The 25,000-nt window shown below is 47.1% G+C and overlaps 1 protein-coding gene across 1 annotated transcript in view; it reads right to left on the bottom strand.

Annotated features, from left to right (window-relative positions):
* plxnd1 (plexin D1) overlaps positions 1-25,000 on the bottom strand; it is a 103,694-nt gene that overhangs the window by 26,684 nt on the left and 52,010 nt on the right. Inside the window, exons 16-22 of the mRNA XM_079897545.1 lie at positions 17,277-17,450; positions 16,996-17,080; positions 16,576-16,839; positions 12,500-12,649; positions 7,944-8,061; positions 7,666-7,773; positions 757-869 (exon numbers count right to left, since the gene is read on the bottom strand). Coding sequence (XP_079753671.1) covers positions 757-869; positions 7,666-7,773; positions 7,944-8,061; positions 12,500-12,649; positions 16,576-16,839; positions 16,996-17,080; positions 17,277-17,450 — 1,012 coding nt within the window. The remainder of the gene's footprint in view (positions 1-756; positions 870-7,665; positions 7,774-7,943; positions 8,062-12,499; positions 12,650-16,575; positions 16,840-16,995; positions 17,081-17,276; positions 17,451-25,000) is intronic.

Below are 25,000 nucleotides of genomic sequence, written 5' to 3'. Positions count from 1 at the left end.
TGGGAAAGAAGGTGCGCGTGACGAACTGCTTGTACTCCAGGAACGGGATCCCCTGTGTGTGTGTGTGTGTGTGTGTGTGTGTGTGTGTAGTGTGTAGTGTGTGTAGTGTGTGTAGTGTGTGTACCTTGGGAAAGAAGGTGCGCGTGACGAACTGCTTGTACTCCAGGAACGGGATCCCCTGTGTGAGTGTGTGTGTGTGTGTGTAGTGTAGTGTGTAGTGTGTGTGTGTGTGTGTGTGTGTGTAGTGTGTGTAGTGTGTAGTGTGTGTAGTGTGTGTGTGTGTGTGTGTGTGTGTGTGTGTGTGTGTGTGTGTAGTGTGTGTAGTGTGTGTACCTTGGGAAAGAAGGTGCGCGTGACGAACTGCTTGTACTCCAGGAACGGGATCCCCTGTGTGTGTGTGTGTGTGTGTGTGTGTGTGTGTGTGTAGTGTGTAGTGTGTAGTGTGTGTAGTGTGTAGTGTGTGTACCTTGGGAAAGAAGGTGCGCGTGACGAACTGCTTGTACTCCAGGAACGGGATCCCCTGTGTGTGTGTGTGTGTGTGTGTGTGTGTGTGTAGTGTGTAGTGTGTAGTGTGTGTAGTGTGTGTAGTGTGTAGTGTGTGTACCTTGGGAAAGAAGGTGCGCGTGACGAACTGCTTGTACTCCAGGAACGGGATCCCCTGTGTGTGTGTGTGTAGTGTGTGTAGTGTGTAGTGTGTAGTGTGTGTAGTGTGTAGTGTGTAGTGTGTGTAGTGTGTGTAGTGTGTAGTGTGTGTACCTTGGGAAAGAAGGTGCGCGTGACGAACTGCTTGTACTCCAGGAACGGGATCCCCTGTGTGCGACTGAGCTCTTTCGTCAGATCCGTCATGTCAGTCTGCAACTCCGCAAAACCTGCGACACACAAACATGACAGAGTCTGATCTCAGCCCTGAAGGAAAACTACATGTGTACTAATATAGACTTAGAAATGGAGATATGGGAATAATATATACAATATTGCATTACTCCCTAAAATAGTAATGGCATTACTTAGTTACTTTTTATTAAAAGTAATGTGTTGCATTACATTCGCGTTACTTTGTATAACAAACTTTTTTTTTGCATGCTCACATTCAGTCTAAAACTACAATCATGTCCACATATAACACACACACTACAGACACACACACACACACACACACACACACACACGCCTCATGATCCTCTCAACATGTGGACAGGAGAGCTGTCAGTCAATACATGGGGAAGCTAATAACTCGTGTTACTTGTTTGAAATAGTAACTCAGATATTTTGTTTTACATTTAAAAGTATTGCGTTACTTTACTAGTTACTTGAAAAAGTAATCTGATTACGTAGCTCAGGTTACTTGTAATGCGCTCCTCCAACAGTGCAGAACTGGTGTTTGCAGTTTAAACTGTAGATGGAGTCAGTGACACTCGAGAAGAGCTCTTCAACAGCTGAACTCTAGACTTCAGGGAATAATGCGTTCTGTGTGAACCATTTAATTCAGTTTTCTGTCTAAACACTGTTTATGTCAAACACATGACAGCTCAAACTCTGAGTCACTGTGTGTGTGTGTGTGTGTGTGTGTGTGTGTGTGTGTGTGTGTGTGTGTGTGTGTGTGTGTGTGTGTGTGTGTGTGTGTGTGTGCGTGTGTGTGTGTGCGTGTGTGTGTCATGATTTGAGCTGATGTCAGATCAGTGCTGTGGGGAAAGTCCTGCTGGGATAACAGGAAGTGAAACATCCTCTTATTGTTTCAACACAGGATGTTTGTGTATATTTAGGGATAGAATTACCATGGAAACCAAGAATATAACAGGAGGAAACGAGAGAGAAAGAGAGCGAGAGCTGATGATGGGTGAGCGATCCAGAAAGCTCCGCTCCCTCGGGTCACATTCACAACCGAACACCCGAAACAAAAGAACAATCACACACTTCAAACCCAAACCATGTGTGTTCGCTGCTTTACTGTGAGCTGACTGTACAAACGTCATTTCAGATTAAAGTGTAATATTCATAAATGCATGTGAATATTAACAGTTAAATAACAGTTCACCATCATGTCACACAAAACCTGCATTGCTTTCGTTCATCAGGAGACGGAAAATTAAGATAAACGGGAAGCTCCAAAAAGCACAAACCGCAACAAGAGTCTCATCAAGTACAGCTCATATTCAGACTCCAGGTGAAATATCTGATCAGATCTCGTCTACGCAACTAAAAGAAAGCAAGAATGCTCAACATGACATTATCTTCAGAATTATGAATCAGGATCTGGCGGGAATCTTCCCACTCAAACACTGACTGCTGCTTCTGAGAGCTTCAGAGGGAAAGGTGCCCAGAACTGCTGGTCCAGGATCAGTTTTCTCTGTGTTTGTGCTGTGGAGAGCATCAAGGGTTTCTATTTACAGTGTGTTTTTGCAGAGTTGAGCATTGTAGCCAATCACAAACACATCTGCTGATTTCATGAATGCAACAGCCAATCAGAGGTGTTTAAGGGCGTTTTCACAGCTGAGAGTCCGCACCAAGGTCCGAATCAAAGTTCATGTTTTCATACATTTATACATTCGGTTAGTTTTGGTTTGGTTTCACATTGCAGTTATGTGAGCGCACTAAAAACTTAACATGACGTACTTGCGTCCTGTCGTCACATTTTATCATCACCGGCAGGAAAGGAGGAGAAGACTCAAGCAATCCTGCGGGAACCACCAGAACTTCCTGTAAATGATCTGAAAGTCCGAACCATACAGACAATGCTTTCACACTAGAAACGAACCAAACCTTTGTTCAGTTTGATCTGGACCGAGACTACCTCTTTTCGTCTGACCAGATTTCGTCTGTTTGGTTCGGACCGTGGTCCGGGGGAGGCTTCACACCTGTAGTTTTGATTCGGATCAAACTGAAAAGTCAGAAAATCCGGAACAAACAAGGTAGGTGTGAAACGGCCCTAACTCAGCACTGAACAAAATCCTCTCATTATAACGATCGGTGGTGTAGATAAGAGATTCATTGATTATAGTAGACGCTTTAATAACAAATAATTTAACGAGAGCGTTTAGGCTGGGATGTGTAGGTGACAAAACCTGAAATTATTTCAAGCAAATCTATCTACATGGGTTTTAAAGTGGAAGTGCATGTGCTTAGCCTAACCCTGGAGTTGGTTAATCCTCCGTCCAAGATCAGAAAATTCATATTTAACATGTTACACAAAACCGAACTTGAAACATAATTATACTTATAAATACAAAGTTCTGTCATGAAACTCTAGAAGGTCTTTAACTCAATCTGCTCGTAATCACATCATTCTTTATAGGGCGCAGCTGATATCGTTCCTGCTGTATCAGTAGCCAATGAGCTTGCAGCTCAAGCTTCAAATACTGGTAAGCATTTGCTTTCAGGAACCCTCCTCCCTCCCCAGCTCCACCTGTGTAGATCTGCACTGGTAACTCATGAGCGCTTCAGAAACCCCCCTCCTTCCCCAGCTCCACCTGTGTAGATCTGTACTGGTAACTCATGAGCGCTTCAGAAACCCTCCTCCTTCCCCAGCTCCACCTGTGGAGATCTGTACTGGTAACTCATGAGCGCTTCAGGAACCCTCCTCCTTCCCCAGCTCCACCTGTATAGATCTGTACTGGTAACTCATGAGCACTTCAGGAACCCTCCTCCTTCCCCAGCTCCACCTGTGTAGATCTGTACTGGTAACTCATGAGCGCTTCAGAAACCCTCCTCCTTCCCCAGCTCCACCTGTGTAGATCTGTGCTGGTAACTCATGAGCGCTTCAGGAACCCTCCTCCTTCCCCAGCTCCACCTGTGTAGATCTGTACTGGTAACTCACGAGCGCTTCAGGAACCCTCCTCCCTCCCCAGCTCCACCTGTGTAGATCTGTACTGGTAACTCATGAGCGCTTCAGGAACCCTCCTCCTGTACTGGTAACTCATGAGCGCTTCAGGAACCCTCCTTCCCCAGCTCCACCTGTGTAGATCTGTGCTGGTAACTCATGAGCGCTTCAGAAACCCTCCTCCTTCCCCAGCTCCACCTGTGTAGATCTGTACTGGTAACTCATGAGCGCTTCAGGAACCCTCCTTCCCCAGCTCCACCTGTGTAGATCTGTACTGGTAACTCATGAGCGCTTCAGGAACCCTCCTTCCCCAGCTCCACCTGTGTAGATCTGTACTGGTAACTCATGAGCGCTTCAGGAACCCTCCTCCTTCCCCAGCTCCACCTGTGTAGATCTGTACTGGTAACTCATGAGCGCTTCAGGAACCCTCCTCCTTCCCCAGCTCCACCTGTGTAGATCTGTACTGGTAACTCATGAGCGCTTCAGGAACCCTCCTCCTTCCCCAGCTCCACTTGTGTAGATCTGTACTGGTAACTCATGAGCGCTTCAGGAACCCTCCTCCTTCCCCAGCTCCACCTGTGTAGATCTGTGCTGGTAACTCATGAGCGCTTCAGGAACCCTCCTCCTTCCCCAGCTCCACCTGTGTAGATCTGTGCTGGTAACTCACGAGCGCTTCAGGAACCCTCCTCCTTCCCCAGCTCCACCTGTGTAGATCTGTACTGGTAACTCACGAGCGCTTCAGGAACCCTCCTCCTTCCCCAGCTCCACCTGTGTAGATCTGTACTGGTAACTCACGAGCGCTTCAGGAACCCTCCTCCTTCCCCAGCTCCACCTGTGTAGATCTGTACTGGTAACTCATGAGGGCTTCAGGAACCCTCCTCCTGTACTGGTAACTCATGAGCGCTTCAGGAACCCTCCTCCTTCCCCAGCTCCACCTGTGTAGATCTGTACTGGTAACTCATGAGCGCTTCAGGAACCCTCCTCCTGTACTGGTAACTCACGAGCGCTTCAGAAACCCTCCTCCTCCCCCAGCTCCACCTGTGGAGATCTGTACTGGTAACTCATGAGCGCTTCAGAAACCCTCCTCCTTCCCCAGCTCCACCTGTGTAGATCTGTACTGGTAACTCATGAGCGCTTCAGGAACCCTCCTCCTTCCCCAGCTCCACCTGTGTAGATCTGTACTGGTAACTCACGAGCGCTTCAGAAACCCTCCTCCTTCCCCAGCTCCACCTGTGTAGATCTGTACTGGTAACTCATGAGCGCTTCAGGAACCCTCCTCCTTCCCCAGCTCCACCTGTGTAGATCTGTACTGGTAACTCACGAGCGCTTCAGGAACCCTCCTCCTTCCCCAGCTCCACCTGTGTAGATCTGTACTGGTAACTCACGAGCGCTTCAGGAATTCTCCTCCTTCCCCAGCTCCACCTGTGTAGATCTGTACTGGTAACTCACGAGCGCTTCAGGAACCCTCCTCCTTCCCCAGCTCCACCTGTGTAGATCTGTACTGGTAACTCATGAGCGCTTCAGGAACCCTCCTCCTGTACTGGTAACTCATGAGCGCTTCAGGAACCCTCCTCCTTCCCCAGCTCCACCTGTGTAGATCTGTACTGGTAACTCATGAGCGCTTCAGGAACCCTCCTCCTTCCCCAGCTCCACCTGTGTAGATCTGTACTGGTAACTCATGAGCGCTTCAGGAACCCTCCTCCCTCCCCAGCTCCACCTGTGTAGATCTGTACTGGTAACTCATGAGCGCTTCAGGAACCCTCCTCCCTCCCCAGCTCCACCTGTGTAGATCTGTACTGGTAACTCATGAGCGCTTCAGGAACCCTCCTCCTTCCCCAGCTCCACCTGTGTAGATCTGTACTGGTAACTCATGAGCGCTTCAGAAACCCTCCTCCTTCCCCAGCTCCACCTGTGGAGATCTGTACTGGTAACTCATGAGCGCTTCAGAAACCCTCCTCCTTCCCCAGCTCCACCTGTGGAGATCTGTACTGGTAACTCATGAGAGCTTCAGAAACCCTCCTCCTTCCCCAGCTCCACCTGTGGAGATCTGTACTGGTAACTCATGAGCGCTTCAGATACCCTCCTCCTTCCCCAGCTCCACCTGTGTAGATCTGTACTGGTAACTCATGAGCGCTTCAGAAACCCCCCTCCTTCCCCAGCTCCACCTGTGTAGATCTGTACTGGTAACTTATGAGCGCTTCAGAAACCCTCCTCCCTCCCCAGCTCCACCTGTGTAGATCTGTACTGGTAACTCATGAGCGCTTCAGGAACCCTCCTCCTTCCCCAGCTCCACCTGTGTAGATCTGTACTGGTAACTCATGAGCGCTTCAGAAACCCTCCTCCCTCCCCAGCTCCACCTGTGTAGATCTGTACTGGTAACTCATGAGCGCTTCAGGAACCCTCCTCCCTCCCCAGCTCCACCTGTGTAGATCTGTACTGGTAACTCATGAGCGCTTCAGGAACCCTCCTCCTTCCCCAGCTCCACCTGTATAGATCTGTACTGGTAACTCATGAGCGCTTCAGAAACCCCCCTCCTTCCCCAGCTCCACCTGTGTAGATCTGTACTGGTAACTCATGAGCGCTTCAGAAACCCCCCTCCTTCCCCAGCTCCACCTGTGTAGATCTGTACTGGTAACTCATGAGCGCTTCAGAAACCCTCCTCCTTCCCCAGCTCCACCTGTGTAGATCTGCACTGGTAACTCATGAGCGCTTCAGAAACCCCCCTCCTTCCCCAGCTCCACCTGTGTAGATCTGTACTGGTAACTCATGAGCGCTTCAGGAACCCTCCTCCCTCCCCAGCTCCACCTGTGTAGATCTGTACTGGTAACTCATGAGCGCTTCAGGAACCCTCCTCCCTCCCCAGCTCCACCTGTGTAGATCTGTACTGGTAACTCATGAGCGCTTCAGGAACCCTCCTCCTTCCCCAGCTCCACCTGTATAGATCTGTACTGGTAACTCATGAGCGCTTCAGAAACCCCCCTCCTTCCCCAGCTCCACCTGTGTAGATCTGTACTGGTAACTCATGAGCGCTTCAGAAACCCTCCTCCTTCCCCAGCTCCACCTGTGGAGATCTGTACTGGTAACTCATGAGCGCTTCAGGAACCCTCCTCCTTCCCCAGCTCCACCTGTATAGATCTGTACTGGTAACTCATGAGCGCTTCAGAAACCCCCCTCCTTCGCCAGCTCCACCTGTGTAGATCTGTACTGGTAACTCATGAGCGCTTCAGAAACCCCCCTCCTTCCCCAGCTCCACCTGTGTAGATCTGTACTGGTAACTCATGAGCGCTTCAGAAACCCTCCTCCTTCCCCAGCTCCACCTGTGTAGATCTGTACTGGTAACTCATGAGCGCTTCAGAAACCCCCCTCCTTCCCCAGCTCCACCTGTGTAGATCTGTACTGGTAACTCATGAGCGCTTCAGGAACCCTCCTCCTTCCCCAGCTCCACCTGTATAGATCTGTACTGGTAACTCATGAGTGCTTCAGAAACCCCCCTCCTTCCCCAGCTCCACCTGTGTAGATCTGTACTGGTAACTCATGAGCGCTTCAGAAACCCCCCTCCTTCCCCAGCTCCACCTGTGTAGATCTGTACTGGTAACTCATGAGCGCTTCAGAAACCCTCCTCCTTCCCCAGCTCCACCTGTGTAGATCTGCACTGGTAACTCATGTACGCTATATTGTGCAGCAGCGGCTGTAGGATGGACTCTCTTGTGTTTTGGTGTTGTTATAATATAGAACTTGGTCTATTTCAGATATGGAAAATACGGGTTGTTACTGTTCTGATGAATGTGTATTTCTCAGATCATAAACAGTGCCCCCCCCCCCCCCCCCCGAAAACGAGAGTGTGTTACCTTTGCGTATCTCGTCGCGGATCTGTGACTCCATCTCCTCCATCTGTAACAGAGTCTTCTGCCAGTAGCGCTCTGCCCTGCGGCTCTTGGTGCAGTAAACCACCAGTGCTGAACACACACACACACACACACACACACACACACACTTCAGCAGAGGAACATCATGCGTTTTGTATCCGAGGTGTAGAGAGTGAACACACACGTACCCACAGTGCACAGCAGCAGCACACACACACACACACACACACACACACACACACACACACACACGCACTCACCCACAGTGCAGAGCAGCAGCAGCACACAGCAGACCACGATCGACACCACGATGGCCAGTTCACTGCCTCCACCCATTTGCACCATCGCTATGACCTTCTGGAAACGACCCACTCGAACCTGCAACAGAAGAGCAAACGTCATCATCATCATCATCTTCTTCTTCTTCTTCATCTTCATCATCATCATCATCATCATCATCTTCATCATCATGCTGGAGCATCTGACCGTGCGAGAACATAAGCAGATCCGGCAGCAATACAGCTGTGATTCTTTGAAGTGTTCTATACTATTCTATTCTATTCTATTCTATTCTATTCTATTCTATACTATTCTATTCTATTCTATTCTATTCTATTCTATTCTATTCTATTCTATTCTATTCTTCTATGTTTAAAGTGTTCAGTTCTATAATATTGGAGGTGTTCCCTTTCAAAATCTACTCTCAATACTGCACTTGATTCTTGTCTTCAACGAGCCAAAGAGGGCCCACGTCACTCCTCTGTTCAGCTCACTGCACTGGCTACCTCTCGCTGCTCGCATCAAGTTCAAGGCATTGACGCTTGCTTACAGATCTATCACAGGCTCAGCTCCCTCCTACTTTCACTCACTCCTACGAGTCTACATCCCTGCCAGAAGCCTACGATCGGCCAACGATCGGCCAACTTCTCATTCACAGTTCCATGCTGGTGGAACGCTCTCCCCACCCTCATCCGGAATGCAGAATCCCTGACAACCTTCAAAAAACATCTGAAAACCCATCTCTTCCGGGAGCACTTAACCTCATAAAAAAAAAAAAAACACCTCCCCTTTCCCTCTAAACCTCACTTATCGGGCTTATGCTACTCTGAATAATGCCTGAACGTTGTATCTTGAGCACTTCTTGCACTGCTTTTTGTTTTTTGCCTCTTCATGATGACTCGCTTAATCTAGTCCTACTTTGTAAGTCGCTTTGGATAAAAGCGTCTGCTAAATGACTAAATGTAAATGTAAATGTAAATGATTCTATGGGGGAAAACGTCTTCGTTACACGTGTGACAAACACGCCAAAGAATCTGGCTTCAAATAACCTCTGATGACGACGTAATGGGATGCGCAGGTCAGAGGCTGTACATGCATGACAGGTGCGCTCATCGGGTCGTTTTGTCTTTTGTACCGTGTGTGTGCATCAAACTTTCTTGCTCTCAAACTATACCCTTTATAAGGAGTTAGTTTTGCTAGGCAGGAAAAATACTTTTCATACTTTCTCTTTCTCTCTCAAACGAAAAGAAAAGATTTGAAGAACAGATTTGAAGAAAAGAAAAGAGTTGTAGTAATCAAAATGAGTGATTCCGCTAAGAGATGCGTGCCGCCCATCTCAAAGGATGATCCACGCGATTCCTGCATCCTCTGTCTGGGGGAAGCGAGCTCTTCTCCATCAAAGCACTCCTCGCGAGGCTCGCATTCCTGCGGGAAGAACGAGCCTTTCCTCAGTGTCATGGGGCTCGCGTGTCGATCTGCGTCATGACCCCAGATCTGCATGTTGAGTTAGCTAAATCTTGGAACAAGCCCTATTCTTCTCGTGTCTTTGAGCCCGCGACGTCTATTTATTTGACTATTGTTGGTGCAAAGGCACAGGGTTATACGATGATGCCCCAGGTTGAAGAGACGCCCGTGGGCTATCTCTCCCCTGGCATAGAACACTCTATATCTAGTGTGTTCCACAGATCACAGACAGTTTTATGGACAAGAAACAACATAATAATGAGTAAATGATGACAGAAGTTCCTCGTTTAGCTTCCTAATCCTGTGGTTTCCAGACACTCACTATTTGTCCTGTTAGTAAAATGTGGAAAAACGGCCAGAATGTAAATCCATACATCTCATATAAACACAGTGCATATGTACAGCCATCCCGCCGTTCCCATGGAACAACCCGCGTGAGTGTGTTTGAGTGTGTGTGTGAGTGTGTGTGTGTGTGAGTGAGTGTGTGTGTGAGTGTGTGTGTGTGTGTGTGTGTGTGTGTGTGTGTGTGTGTGTGTGTGAGTGTTTGTGTGAGTGTGTGTGTGTGTGTGTGTGTATGTGTGTGAGTGTGTGTGTGTGTGTGTGTGTGTGTGTGTGTGTGAGTATGTGTGTGTGTGTGTGTGTGTGTGTGTGTGTGTGTGAGTGTGAGTATGTGTGTGTGTGTGTGTGTGTGTATGTGTATGAATGTGAGAGTCTGTATGTATATGAGTGTGTGTGTGAGTTTGTGTGCGTGTATGACTGTGAGTGTGTGTGTGTGTGTGTGTGTGTGTGTGTGTGTGTGTGTGTGTCGAAACCGCTCTCAATGCCTCATTTGCCCTCAGACCCAGATGTTTGTGATCTTTTCCACTGTTGAGACGTTCAGTGGTCTCTGCTCCATTAGCTGTGTCATGCAGCGCTCCGGCGTGTTAAATATAGCTGTGTGTGTGTGTGTGTGTGTGTTTCACAATCAGACCAAACAAAGGAACAGGGAATTCAGACATGAAAACAAGCAGGGCGTTTCAGGGCTTGATTAACTCTTGTTTTCATGCTTGATGTTGAACGGCAGAGAAATTCCAGCTCTGCTTTAAACTTCCAGCGACCGAGAGAGAGTGTGTGTGTGTGTGAGAGAGAGAGAGAGGGGAGAGAGAGAGAGAGAGAGAGAGGGAGAGAGAGAGTGATACCGATGAGCAGATAAAGAATAAAGTGATGGTTACGCTGGTAGTGATTAACGTCAGATACAGATACACTGATAAAGCTGATGTGGGCGAGAGACATTCAGCTTCAGTAACAGTCTGTCTCTCACAGCATGAGAAGTTCTTCTTCTGTCCTTGAGCCGTGTAATAGTGAATGCTCCGCTGATTACCACGGTACAGCTACAACAGCTACACTTTAACAATAATATAATAGCATTTCTGAAACAAGGTCAATGTTAATTTCTATTCTAAAATATAGTACGTTTGTAATATCAAAAGTTGAGTGTATTAAATGAACAGTTTCTGGATGATCCTTGAGCGTTTCAAATGTCTAGTTTAAAATATAAAAAAATCTTGGTTATGTGAACGTTAAAGGAACATTCCATTGTATCATTCTTCAAACATAATGGAAACGTTACTTTTGAATGTTCTGAAACAAGTAGTAACATTTAAAAACATTAGGCACAACGTATAAATAATGTTTTAAGATCATTATTAGACACCAGACAACTCTGAACAAACGTTCTATTAATGTTCCTGGAAGAACGTTTGTTCATAACTTTAATATAAGAGAACCTTGGCAGAATGTTTGAATGTAACTCGACACCAGGGGTTTTCAATTAAACCTTGGCAGAAGTGATGTCAGAATGATGAGTTGTGGGTGTTGTGAGTTGTGAGTGTTGTGAGTTGTGAGTTGTGAGTGTTGTGTGAGTTGTGAGTGTTGTGAGTGTTGTGAGTTGTGAGTTGTGAGTGTTGTGAGTGTTGTGAGTTGTGAGTGTTGTGAGTTGTGAGTGTTGTGAGTGTTGTGAGTTGTGAGTGTTGTGAGTTGTGAGTTGTGAGTGTTGTGAGTGTTGTGAGTTGTGAGTGTTGTGAGTTGTGAGTTGTGAGTGTTGTGAGTGTTGTGAGTTGTGAGTGTTGTGAGTTGTGTGTTGTGAGTGTTGTGAGTTGTGAGTGTTGTGAGTTGTGAGTTGTGAGTGTTGTGAGTTGTGAGTGTTGTGAGTTGTGAGTGTTGTGAGTTGTGAGTGTTGTGAGTTGTGAGTTTTGTGAGTTGTGAGTTTTGTGAGTTGTGAGTGTTGTGAGTTGTGAGTGTTGTGAGTTGTGAGTTGTGAGTTTTGTGAGTTGTGAGTGTTGTGAGTTGTGAGTTGTGAGTTGTGAGTGTTGTGAGTTGTGAGTGTTGTGAGTTGTGAGTGTTGTGAGTTATGAGTGTTGTGAGTTGTGAGTTGTGAGTGATGTGAGTTGTGAGTGTTGTGAGTTGTGAGTGTTGTGAGTTGTGAGTGTTGTGAGTTGTGAGTGTTGTGAGTTGTGAGTTGTGAGTGATGTGAGTTGAGAGTTGTGAGAATTGTGAGTTGTGAGTTGCAAGTGTTGTGAGTTGTGAGTTGTGAGTGATGTGAGTTGTGAGTTGTGAGTGATGTGAGTTGTGAGTTGTGAGTGATGTGAGTTGTGAGTTGTGAGTGATGTGAGTTGTGAGTGATGTGAGTTGTGAGTGTTGTGAGTTGTGAGTGTTGTGAGTTGTGAGAATTGTGAGTTGTGAGTTGTGAGTGATGTGAGTTGTGAGTTGCAAGTGTTGTGAGTTGTGAGTTGTGAGTGATGTGAGTTGTGAGTTGTGAGTGATGTGAGTTGTGAGTTGTGAGTGATGTGAGTTGTGAGTGATGTGAGTTGTGAGTGTTGTGAGTTGTGAGTGTTGTGAGTTGTGAGAATTGTGAGTTGTGAGTTGTGAGTGATGTGAGTTGTGAGTTGTGAGTTGTGAGTGTTGTGAGTTGTGAGAGTTGTGAGTTGTGAGATTTGTGAGTGTTGTGAGTGTTGTGAGATGTGAGTGTTGTGAGTTGTGAGTTGTGAGTGTTGTGTGAGTGTTGAGAGTTGTGAGTTGTGAGTTGTTCACTCACAGTGACGGGCAGATCTCCAGCGCCGGCGCTCAGCGAGCGGTTGATGGTGCAGTGGAACAGCTGATCGTTATGGAAGGTGATGTCACAGAGGTCTGAGCCAATCGTCACGGAGTATTCGTCCAGTGTCAGGTCCAGCTCGCTCGGCCCTTTCTGACACACAAACACAACCACCGTTACTGTGTGTGTAGATATGAGAGTGTGTGTGTGTGTGTGTGTGTGTGTGATGGTAAATATACAGATAGTGGAAGTGGATGAGGATTTTGTTCAGTATTTCACAGTGGAAATAGAAATCAAGTGATTGACAGAATCACAGCTGCTTATGACATGAACAACTAAACATCCTCCGATAATTAAGCACACACTTTGAAGGCAAACACACAGACACTGTTTCAGCTCTTTATCCTTCCTTCCTTCCTCTCCCATTCTTTAGGAGAGAAGGAAAATAACACTCCCTCGCTCTGCTGTGCCTGTTAGATACTTCCTGTCTGACTCTCAGAGACTCTCAGTGTCCTGCAACACAGATCTGGACTCTCCCCAGTGTGTGTGTGTGTGTGAGTGTGAGAGAGAGAGAGAGAGAGAGCAATGCTCAACTACTTTAGTTATTACAGACCATAGGGTATGTGCACAGGGAACTCGCACTGCGTCCTGAGACACGTTTGGGGAACGCCTCAGCGTGACTGATGACTGAAGTACTGTATATTCATGGCAAACATATTGGCCGGCGACAGCCATGACGTCACCACTAGTGCGACCAGGAAGTATAAGAGAACATGTCATCCTCTTTTCATCTTAAGGGACTGTTTGGCTGGTACTGTGAAGATATCATGGCACTAACAAGCGCTTCAGGAACTATGCCGACCCTTGTCCAAGATTCTTGACACCTGGTGACACTCACGACCTGTGTGTGTTCTGTCTCGGTCCTTGAGGGGTCCGCATGCGCAAACTGCAAGCGTTTGTCAGTTAAAATGCTCCGCTCTCGTCTGTCTCTCTTCTCGAGGGAAGAACAGTCGTCCGCACCCCGCAGTTCTGGTCCTGCTTGCTTAGAGGCGGAGAGGAGACTGAGATCCTGGGGATCTCAGATGGAGCTTGCCAACAAGTTTGAGAGAGGTGTAAATCTCTCACGCTCTTCGGTGGATGATGAGGGTGAGCTGTCAGGTGCATCCTCTGGTCCAGCGGCCAGTGCTCAGCGGGCTTTGAGCCGAGACGAGCAGGAGGAGGCTGACACGGGTGAAGATGCTGTAATGGCTGAACCTGCAAGCCCCGCGTATGCTGAGCTGGTGGAGCGTGCCACCGCTAGGCTTGAGTGGCCATGGCTGCGCGCCAGAGGCCCACCAGCCATAAACCCACCCACACACACTCACCCACACACACTCAGACACACACACACACACACACACACACACACACACACACACACAAATCTCGACTTTGAGGTCAAGAAGGCATGGAAGAACCCGTATTCTTCTCGCATTCACCACTTCCAGCATTCCAACTATGAGAATGTGGAGGGTATGGGTATGTGTCGATGCCCCCCATTCCTATCCCCCCTTTCAACGGGGGAGACATCGACACTGAGAGCTCTGGCCCTGCCATCTAGACCTCTGAAAACAACCTCACGTCTAAATGACAGTGCTACAGGGACTCTGTCACTACTTTGTCCCAGTATATCTAGTGATAGCCGAAGTGGGGGTTTTCTGACTCAGAGAACACTCTCCGTAATTGTTATGGCTTTAGTTTAACCCGTGGGCTGTAGTAGTGTAAGGTTGTAGGCTCTCCAGCCTCACCAGAACTGCATATAGGGCTCTATGTGGACCCCTCTCATTTAAAAACTAAAAGTTGGTATTCTGAGTCTCTGGTTTCCCAGATCTATAGATATACATTTACAGAGGATATTAGAGTAACACTGGTAGTAGGCTGAGCCTTCCTGGGAACTCGTAGTCAGAAGTGTGGTTAGGCTTCCTCTCACTCCAGAGAGTTATCCCTTGAGGCCTCCACTCTCTAGAGCTTTGAAAGAGTGACTATAGTTTAGCAAATACCATAGTGGTGTTGTAGGCCTCCTCTTATTAGAGAGTCATCATGCTGAGGCCTCCTGCCTCCAGATCTCCGTGCAAACACCCTTGTCTTTTGCAGGTAGAGTTTGAGAAGAGGCCTCTCTCTTAATAACTGAGAGTTGTTTTTAGGCCCTTCGCTCCCTTCGCTCTGAGTTGGATATATCTAAACTGAGCTGTTTGTACACATAGATTTGTTGTGCAACAAAGACCACATCGGTGTGAGTGTGGCAGGCCTCCTCTTCTTTGAGAGTCTTTCTGCTGAGGCCTCCGCTCCCCATAGCCCTGTGGAGGCGCCATATGTCTCTGGTTAGAGACTGTGGTCAGGTTCACTCTTGAGAGAGCGCTCATAGAGCTGAACGACATGCTTACTGCCATTGACATGCTCAGGTCGAGCTAACGTTACTCCTCTCATTCTAGAGAGTCATTTAGCCAAGTATGTTGCTCCCTAGAGCACACAAGTCCGAGCACATGCCCAAGATATCCTCGGATGTTAGCTCTGAACAGAAGAGCCTCCTGAGAATCAGGCTGCTCTAAATGCAGACGCCAGCAGCCCCTGAAGAAGCTGAGTGTGTCACCCTGGGCTACGGTAGCTAAAATGTCACCAGTGATTTATGTAAGCAGTCTGGTTCATGAACATGCCCTCAGAGCTATATGCACTTTTTTGTGAGTCGTTGGCCCTCTCTGGGACTCCTGTACAGTAAGCGCCTCAGGTCGAGCGGGTGTAAAACCTCCTAAAAGCGTTTTGTTAGAAGCTCTATAGAGCTCTGAGTTCAGCATTGTGATGAGGCCCTGTAAGAGCCTCCATGTTGTTTCCAAGAAACGTAGATAGTACTCCCCTCGTTTTGAGAGGGTAATCATGCAGAGTACTTCACCTCTTGTTGAATCATTGCAGGCCTCCACAGGGTTTTTGGCCTCTAAATTCCCAGCAAGCAGGACATGTTTGTAAAGCCTCCCTCAAACGACCAGGCTACCCCAGATATAAACGTTACTCCACTTTATTTTAAGGTTATTATGCTGAGTACATCGCCTCTGGCCAGATTGTTAAAGCTACATGGATGTTGTAGGCTTCCTCTCATCTGAGAGTCGACATGATGAGGCCTTCATCCTCCAGAGTTCTATGCAAACAGATTCGTCTTTGCATAGAGAAGAGGCCTCTCTCTCATAATAGAGAGTTGTTCTTAAGTTTAGCTGTTTTCCACATGGTAAGAGATAACACTAGAAACTCTCTGCTGTGAGTACGGCAGGCCTTCTCTTCCTTAAGAGTCATCCCGCTGAGGCCTCCACTCCCCATAGCCCTGTGAAGGAGCTATCTGTCTCTGGTTAGAGACTGTGGTCAGGTACATGCTTCAAAGAAAACAGGTTGATGGCTTCAGCTGATAAAGCATGTTAGCCTCCCTGGTACAGGGGTTGACACTGGTCCCCCTGAGAGTAGAAGGCTAGGGCCCAATAGGTCTGGGCCGTACTCCCTTAAAGGAACCCCTCTAAGTTGGGTTGTGGTGTCCAGGCCTTTGAGCTGGCTCTGGGTCAAGTCAATCTTGTAAGACCACAAAGGTGCTTCCTCATTAAGCATGAAGCCTGGGCAGTGGCCGTAGGGGGTAGTGCTACTGACAGCCTGAGGCATCCAGTAGCGGGGACTTAACTCTGAGTTAAATGTGTTCGTGCTTGCAGCACAGCCATGATTGGCATACATCCCCTCAGCATGGCAGCGTGGGTATTTCGTTCCCCAAAGTGTCTCAGGATGCAGTACGAGTTCCCTTTCGAAAGGGAACGTCTCGGGTTACGACTGTAACCCTTGTTCTCTGAGAACAGGGAACGAGACACCGCGTCCTGAGACACTTTGGGGAACGCCTCAGCGTGATTGATGACTGAAGTACTGTATAATGACGGTGAGGCGTTCTCCAAAGTGTCTCAGGATGCAGTGTCCCATTCCCTTGTCTCGTCACACACAATCACACACACACACACACACACACACACACACACACACACACACACACACACACTTACACACACACACACACTCACGTTGATGACGAGGATGAGCGGCTCTCCAGTGTGATGTTTGATGAGCTTCTCCTTGTTGGCGGTGTAGAATTGTGGATCCTCCACGTAGTCGAAGTGAAAGTGTTCGGCGAGAGGCTCCTGGTCCTCGTCCGGCCCTCGATCCCCTGAAGAACCCGCTCCTCTGTACAGCACCTGGTTCAGGTAGAAGAGAGCCGTGGCCTGCTGGGATTCAGCCGCTGCCGGAGACTGACAAACCATGAGAGTGGACGACACACACGAGCAGTTCTGCAGAAAACACACATTCATGTTCACTGATATCAGATGATGAACTGATCTGATCTGAATAATGACTCTATCATCTTCTGTAGAGGTGCTGAATCTGATGACGTTTGCATCATTGATTCTGTTGTTTTCTTGTCAATAAAAGGCATTATTTCTCACCGTCTGTCCGATTCCAGTCACCTCCATCATGGCCGACTGCACCAGACCAAAGCCGTAACCCGTGACCGAGATCCTGCGGCCACCACTGACACCATGAGGAATACAGAGGAACAGATCTATGTGAGACTGTACTGTGCACAGTATGCAATATCAAGCCCAGCTAACCAAAGAATGTTCATCTCTAATGTAGGGAATAAAGCGGATATGACATCCAGCACAGTTTTCCTCCTGTCTCACACAATTTGTGATCAGCACTTGAGCGGTCCTGTAGTGTGTCGTACCTGAGGAAGCTCTTGCTGGGTGTGATCTGACTGATCGTGGGGTTTTTCTCATAGGTGAAGGTGAAGCTGGGCGAAGTGCTGAGGCAGGGCCGGCCGTCGTACACCACACACACAGACACGTTCTCTGCCAGCGCGGCGGGAGGCATCACACACCCAATCACTTCACTCGACCGCCTGCAAACACACACACATTCATCTGATGTGACGTATCACAACACAATCATCTGACTATATGTTTCATGTATAGTTCTGATTCACATATATAAGGCCATTCCTGATGTAATACCATATTTAACATTTTAGTGAACAGTGCTTTTTGTTAAATTCCCCCTTGTAGTCAATTATTTTATCCCCTAAAACTCACCTTCGATCACCAAAATTACTTATTTAAGCATTTATTCCATGAAAAAAAAAAATCTGTATGCCTTAAAATAGCTTGAATGAAGTCCGACACCAGGGGCTTTCGATTAAAGTTCCAAGAGCTCCAGTCTCTATATCTCCTTCCCAGCGGAGCTGACGTCTATTCATATTATATATTAGAAACGGTTTATATTTCTGTAACACCAATACAAACAATGATAATTTTAGGTACTGATTATGTTCATGTTATTACACGGCTCTGTGGAATACTTGATTCTGATTGGTCAATCACTCCATCCAGTGGTATACTATTCCCAGATAACAGCCGCTGAACACAGAAACACAGGCTCATCCGGGTCACTGAAGTCAGCTGTACACTCGCTAGGAACGGTCTTTCTTCATGGAATTTTTGCGCTTTGTGAGCTAATAAAATATTAAAACTCAATATTTTGATTATGACATCCAGTATCGTGGACTCGCTCTCTCTTGTTTCATATAAACGCAGATGCTGCCATTTTGTGACTATTGTTTTGTTCACTGTTGTATTATAAATCACAAACAGGTCAGATTTTAAAACAGTTTAATCTGAAATAAATATCTCTTATCTCGATAATTATTTATGTGGTGAAATGCTGTGTAATAAGTGGTATGACTGTATTAGTCTAGATGGGATGTACCCAAAAAGCGAAAGTGAGGAGCATTTATGGGTACAAGTCGGAAACCGGCCTACTTTACATATTTCAAGGGTACTGAATCCAAAAAAACTGGTACCCAAGTGAAATTGTGAGTTTTTGACCTTCTAATTTGCATATCAAAATGGCCGCCAAATTGCCTATCTTGCTCAGTCGTTGGACCATTTTCCCCTAGTTTTTTTGTAAGTAGGCAATCAAGATGAGGAAATTAAGTTTCTAGATCGATAGTCAAGGGTCAGAGCAAAGATATAATGGAGGCTAACTGCCTTTTTTATGTATATATATGCAAAATACCAACTTTTAAGGTGAAATTAAGCATTATTTGTGTCATTTTTTAAGGCCGACATACATATTCAATCAATATCACTCTTAAATGTTCCCAGTGTATATATGATATGTGATGTATTCCATAATAATAACTAAGAAAAACACCATTGCAAGTTGTCTGAGATTTCATTTTTTTATGCAAATTAAGCATTTGTTCTCTAAATTCTAAGATGGGAAAAACCCAGGTGAATAGGGAAAAAAACACCATGAAACTTCCCTTGAACAGATCACATGGTAAATGGTAAATGGACTGCATTTATATAGCGCTTTCACAGACCTATGGCCACCAAAGCGCTTTACATATAGCCTCACATTCACCCATTCACTCACTGACGGCGGTGTCAGCCATGTAAGGCGCCATCCAGCTCGTCGGGAGCAGCTGGGGTTAGGTGTCTTGCTCATGGACACCTCGACACTTGGTCAGGTGGAACCGGGGATTGAACCACCAACCTTTCGGTTTGTAGACAATCTACATGAACCACTGAGCCACTGCCGCCCCTTGTTGCCCACTGCCACATGTTTGTGTATATTTTCTTTTATGTTTGTTTTTTGTTAGATTTTTAGTTCTGTAGTTCACTCCCTCTGTAAATTGTTTTTGGTAAATTGTTTTATACCTTTCTAGTTTGCTTGTGTGACATTTGTCTTTGGAATTTCATTTTGATTAGTATTTCTTTCTGCAGTCCTTTTCCAAGTTCTTTGGTTACCCCTTGCCTTGGTATACTTGAGGACTACAACTCCACATTTAAACAAGGACATTGGTCATCACTCTGACATGCACACATTGCAGTGCATAACAGCCCTGATTTTCTGCATTTGCACTGGCGTGTTGTGCATTGTTTTTTACAGGTACACAGGATCATTTCCAGGCAACTTTCAGGTATTGGATTCTGTGACATAAGAATGGGCTGTAGTCCTGAACCGCCATGTTTCCATCCCATGTCCAAGGGTGAAGGAAGCTCAGGTGTGGCATAGTGAGCATTTCTCCAAACCATTGCCTGGTAGTGTACTCTCACTCAGAGCTCATAGAGCACAGGAACATTTTACTCGAACACCTCGAGAATCTGGGTCTCAGAGTCAATTGGTCTCCCAGTCAGAAAATATCTTTTCTGGGCACAGAGCTGGACTCGCTGTCTATAACAGCGCAGCTATCGCCACAGCACGCACTGAATATTCAGCGCATGACGGAATCCTTCCGCTATGGCGCTATTGTCCCGCTCAGGAAATTTCAGAGAACGCTGGGTCTCATGGCCTCAGCATCGTCAGTACTTCAGCTGGGTGTGCTTCGCATGTGCCCACTGCAGTTCTGGCTGAAAGCACGAGTACCGAGTAGCGGCGCACGTGCCGGTCCTTCTAAATATAGGACCAGACAGACTGTCCAGAAACAATGTTCCGGCAGGGGAACGGTCTCTACACCCACAGACAGTCCAGCTGCTGTGGAAGACATTCGGCAGAGTGGAGGTAGACCTGTTCGCATCTCAAGAAAACGCTCACTGTCCGGAGTTTTTCTCCAAGGAGAAAAACATAGAGCGGACGGCGGGGCCAGACGTGGGCCAGCGCGGCCCACGTCTGGCCCCGCCGTCCGCTCTATGCTTTTCCCCCCGTCACGCTCATGCCTCAGGTGCTAGAGCGAATCAGGGAAAATGGATACTCAGTGCTACTTGTGGCTCCGCTCTGGAAAAAACAGACCTGGTTCCCAGTCCTGATGCAGTTGGCAGACACTGTCCCGTGGCCGATACCGGTGAGGAGGGATCTCCTCTCTCAGGCCAGGGGCTCGATCTGGCATCCTCGCCCGGAGCTCTGGTCCCTGCATGCATGGACCATCAACAGGTACCTGCTAACCCCCCGGTGGGAGTATTAAACACAATCATGCAGGCTAGGGCCCCGTCTACTAGATGGCTCTATTCCTCGAAATGGTCTGTGTTCTCTAGTTGGTGCACAGCCCGTGGCATATCACCCCCGGACTGTGGGGTGGCGGAGGTTCTCTCCTTCCTGCAAGAGCTGCTGAATATAAACATATTGTTTGTGTATATTTTCTTTTATGTTTGTTTTTTGTTAGATTTTTAGTTCTGTAGTTCACTCCCTCTGTAAATTGTTTTTGGTAAATTGTTTTATACCTTTCTAGTTTGCTTGTGTGACATTTGTCTTTGGAATTTCATTTTGATTAGTATTTCTTTCTGCAGTCCTTTTCCAAGTTCTTTGGTTACCCCTTGCCTTGGTATACTTGAGGACTACAACTCCACATTTAAACAAGGACATTGGTCATCACTCTGACATGCACACATTGCAGTGCATAACAGCCCTGATTTTCTGCATTTGCACTGGCGTGTTGTGCATTGTTTTTTACAGGTACACAGGATCATTTCCAGGCAACTTTCAGGTATTGGATTCTGTGACATAAGAATGGGCTGTAGTCCTGAACCGCCATGTTTCCATCCCATGTCCAAGGGTGAAGGAAGCTCAGGTGTGGCATAGTGAGCATTTCTCCAAACCATTGCCTGGTAGTGTACTCTCACTCAGAGCTCATAGAGCACAGGAACATTTTACTCGAACACCTCGAGAATCTGGGTCTCAGAGTCAATTGGTCTCCCAGTCAGAAAATATCTTTTCTGGGCACAGAGCTGGACTCGCTGTCTATAACAGCGCAGCTATCGCCACAGCACGCACTGAATATTCAGCGCATGACGGAATCCTTCCGCTATGGCGCTATTGTCCCGCTCAGGAAATTTCAGAGAACGCTGGGTCTCATGGCCTCAGCATCGTCAGTACTTCAGCTGGGTGTGCTTCGCATGTGCCCACTGCAGTTCTGGCTGAAAGCACGAGTACCGAGTAGCGGCGCACGTGCCGGTCCTTCTAAATATAGGACCAGACAGACTGTCCAGAAACAATGTTCCGGCAGGGGAACGGTCTCTACACCCACAGACAGTCCAGCTGCTGTGGAAGACATTCGGCAGAGTGGAGGTAGACCTGTTCGCATCTCAAGAAAACGCTCACTGTCCGGAGTTTTTCTCCAAGGAGAAAAACATAGAGCGGACGGCGGGGCCAGACGTGGGCCAGCGCGGCCCACGTCTGGCCCCGCCGTCCGCTCTATGCTTTTCCCCCCGTCACGCTCATGCCTCAGGTGCTAGAGCGAATCAGGGAAAATGGATACTCAGTGCTACTTGTGGCTCCGCTCTGGAAAAAACAGACCTGGTTCCCAGTCCTGATGCAGTTGGCAGACACTGTCCCGTGGCCGATACCGGTGAGGAGGGATCTCCTCTCTCAGGCCAGGGGCTCGATCTGGCATCCTCGCCCGGAGCTCTGGTCCCTGCATGCATGGACCATCAACAGGTACCTGCTAACCCCCCGGTGGGAGTATTAAACACAATCATGCAGGCTAGGGCCCCGTCTACTAGATGGCTCTATTCCTCGAAATGGTCTGTGTTCTCTAGTTGGTGCACAGCCCGTGGCATATCACCCCCGGACTGTGGGGTGGCGGAGGTTCTCTCCTTCCTGCAAGAGCTGCTGGATAGGGGCAGAACCCCATCCACGCTCAAGGTCTACGTGGCAGCCATAGCAGCGTTTACTAAACCAACGCTTGGCCAGTCACTTGGAAGGAATGATTTGGTCATTCGCCTCCTTAGGGAGCTAAGAGGCTGAATCCTCCCAGACCTCCATCAGTTCCCATGTGGGACCTTTCTATGGTTCTGGAGGCCATGAAAGGTGCCCCATTTGAGCCAATACAATCTATAGACATCTAACATTTGTCTCTCAAGACAGTGTTTCTTCTGGCTCTCGCTTCAGTAAAGCGTATAGGGGACTTGCAAGCGCTCTCAGTGAGTGCGTCGTGTATGGAATTTGGGCCAAATGACTCGAAAGTCATACTCAAGCCAAGACACGGGTACGTTCCTAAATCCCTCAACACACCGTTTAGGGCTCAGGTGATTTCCCTGTCGGCCCTGCCGGTCTCTAATGAGGAGAAGGACGCAAGCTTCCTTTGCCCGGTCAGGGTGTCAAGGGCTTATGTGTCTTGCTCGGCTGTCTTCAGACAGACAGAGCAGCTCTTTGTCTCGTTCTACGGACGTTCTAAGGGACTAGCCGTGTCGAAACAGAGCCTATCCAGATGGATAGTCGATGCTATAGCGCTGGCTTATACCTCTAAGGGCTTGCAGTGCCCATTAGGTGTCAGAGCGCATTCCACAAGAGGCATGGCCTCGTCGTGGGCTTGGTCTAGTGGGATTGCCTTGCAAGATATCTGTATGACGGCAGGCTGGGCCTCCCCGTCTACATTTATTAGGTTTTATAACCTAGAGGTTCCTGCCTTGCAGGCTAGACTGCTTTCGGTCTAATAGATCAGTATTGTCTGCCCCGATGCTTTCAGCCCAGATTACTGAAACTGCCTGAGCAACGCTCGCTGTTAGATCATGCAACCCTTTGGGCAGTGTGTAAGACCCACAATATTCATCAGACTAGGCAGAGTTTTCGCCCTGACTGTATGGTACACTATCATTATAATTGCTCCATATAGGATGCTGTTTATTACAGGAATGATGCTATTGTAGCCTCTCTTCCTGGACTCTCTGCGAGTACTTGATGATTTTCCACTGTATGAGCCCCGGGCACCTGCCCTTGGGACTTTGGTGTTGGATCTCAGCACGCACGGCGTTTTACACTGTGTTCCCCATAGCGTAAGATATTACGCAGTACGAGAGAACCTCTCGTAAGAGAACGTACTCGGTTACTAATGTAACCTCGGTTCTCTCTAGAGAGGGAACGAGTACTGCGTATCTTGCCGTGCCTGCAACACGCTCTGGTTCGCTTCGGCGATGAAAAACCAGATTATCCAGCCCGTCGAGCTATATTTATAGGCCCTGGCCACGTCCGTTTCGGCGGGACGTGACGCTGAGGGCGCTTGGATCTGACGTCATGAGGGCCTCTCTCGATAGGCTGGTGCAGTTGCCGCAGAGCAGCCAATAGGCAGGCGAGCCATCTTACCTATGTCTGCATGCTGCTGCAACACGTTTTACATTAATACAAAATTAAGGATAATTTATTGGCTTCAATATCTCACGGAAAAGAGATTTATTTCATAAATCTGGTCATGAGATTTACATCTCACAAATACGCTGCGTGTTTTAAATAGCGTTAAAAAATTAAAGACATTGACAAAGACGAAAACTAAGGACATTTACTCTAGAATTTTATTTTATTTTATTTTAGTTAGTTTTGCCAACCACATATACTATTTTCTTTTTTCTTAATGTACCTCCGCTTCGCGTCGGGTCCCGTTCAGCCTGTCGGGCTTGTTATTCGCTATAACGACCGCCTATCTATACATTATCCCTTACTTAGTTAGTTAGCGTTTTTTTGTAATGCCTCGTTTTTATTTTTATTTCAGTTAACGACAATGTTTTTTCACACCTAGTTTTCGTTTTTTCGTTAGTTTTCGTTAACGATTATAACCCTGGTGTGTGTGTGTGTTTGTGTGTGTGTGTGTGTGTGTGTGTGTGAGAGGTAAATGAAACAGGCCGCCATATGCGCCATTCAGAGACGGAAGCAAAAATATACAGAAACAAGATGTGATCTGTAGATCTGTTCAAGGGAAGTTTCATGGTGTTTTTTCCCTATTCACCTGGGGTTTTCCCGTCTTAGAATTTAGAGAACAAATGCTTAATTTGCATAAAAAAATGAAATCTCAGACAACTTGCAATGGTGTTTTTCTTAGTTATTATGTAATATGGAATACATCACATATCATATATACACTGGGAACATTTAAGAGTGATATTGATTGAATATGTATGTCGGCCTTAAAAAATGACACAAATAATGCTTAATTTCACCTTAAAAGTTGGTATTTTGCATATATATATACATAAAAAAGGCAGTGAGCCTCCATTATATCTTTGCGCTGACCCTTGACTATCGATCTAGAAACTTAATTTCCTCATCTTGATTGCCTACTTACAAAAAACTAGGGGAAAATGGTCCAACGACTGAGCAAGATAGGCAATTTGGCGGCCATTTTGATATGCAAATTAGAAGGTAAAAAACTCAAAATTTCGCTTGGGTACCAGTTTTTTTGGACTCAGCACCCTTGAAATATGCAAGGTAGGCCGGTTCCCGACTTGTACCCATAAATGCTCCTCACTTCTTATAGAAGGCCATTTTTCTGAAATCCGTCTAGTCTATATACCGTATCTCTTAAAATATTTCAACTCAGATCAATAATTCGTGTCTAATTATTCAATTATGTGGCAAGAATCTGTGTAATAAGCGGGATAATGAACATCCAGCCGGTTGTTATCTCAGAATAAACCCCTTCAGGTGTGTGTGTGTGTGTCTGTGTGTGTAAGTGTGTGTGTGTGT

Source organism: Squalius cephalus, assembly GCF_949319135.1.
Source record: "Squalius cephalus genome assembly, chromosome: 16".
Lineage (NCBI taxonomy): Eukaryota > Metazoa > Chordata > Actinopteri > Cypriniformes > Leuciscidae > Squalius > Squalius cephalus.
The sequence above is the reverse complement of the archived record's forward strand: the minus strand, read 5'-3'. Positions and strand labels throughout refer to the sequence as shown.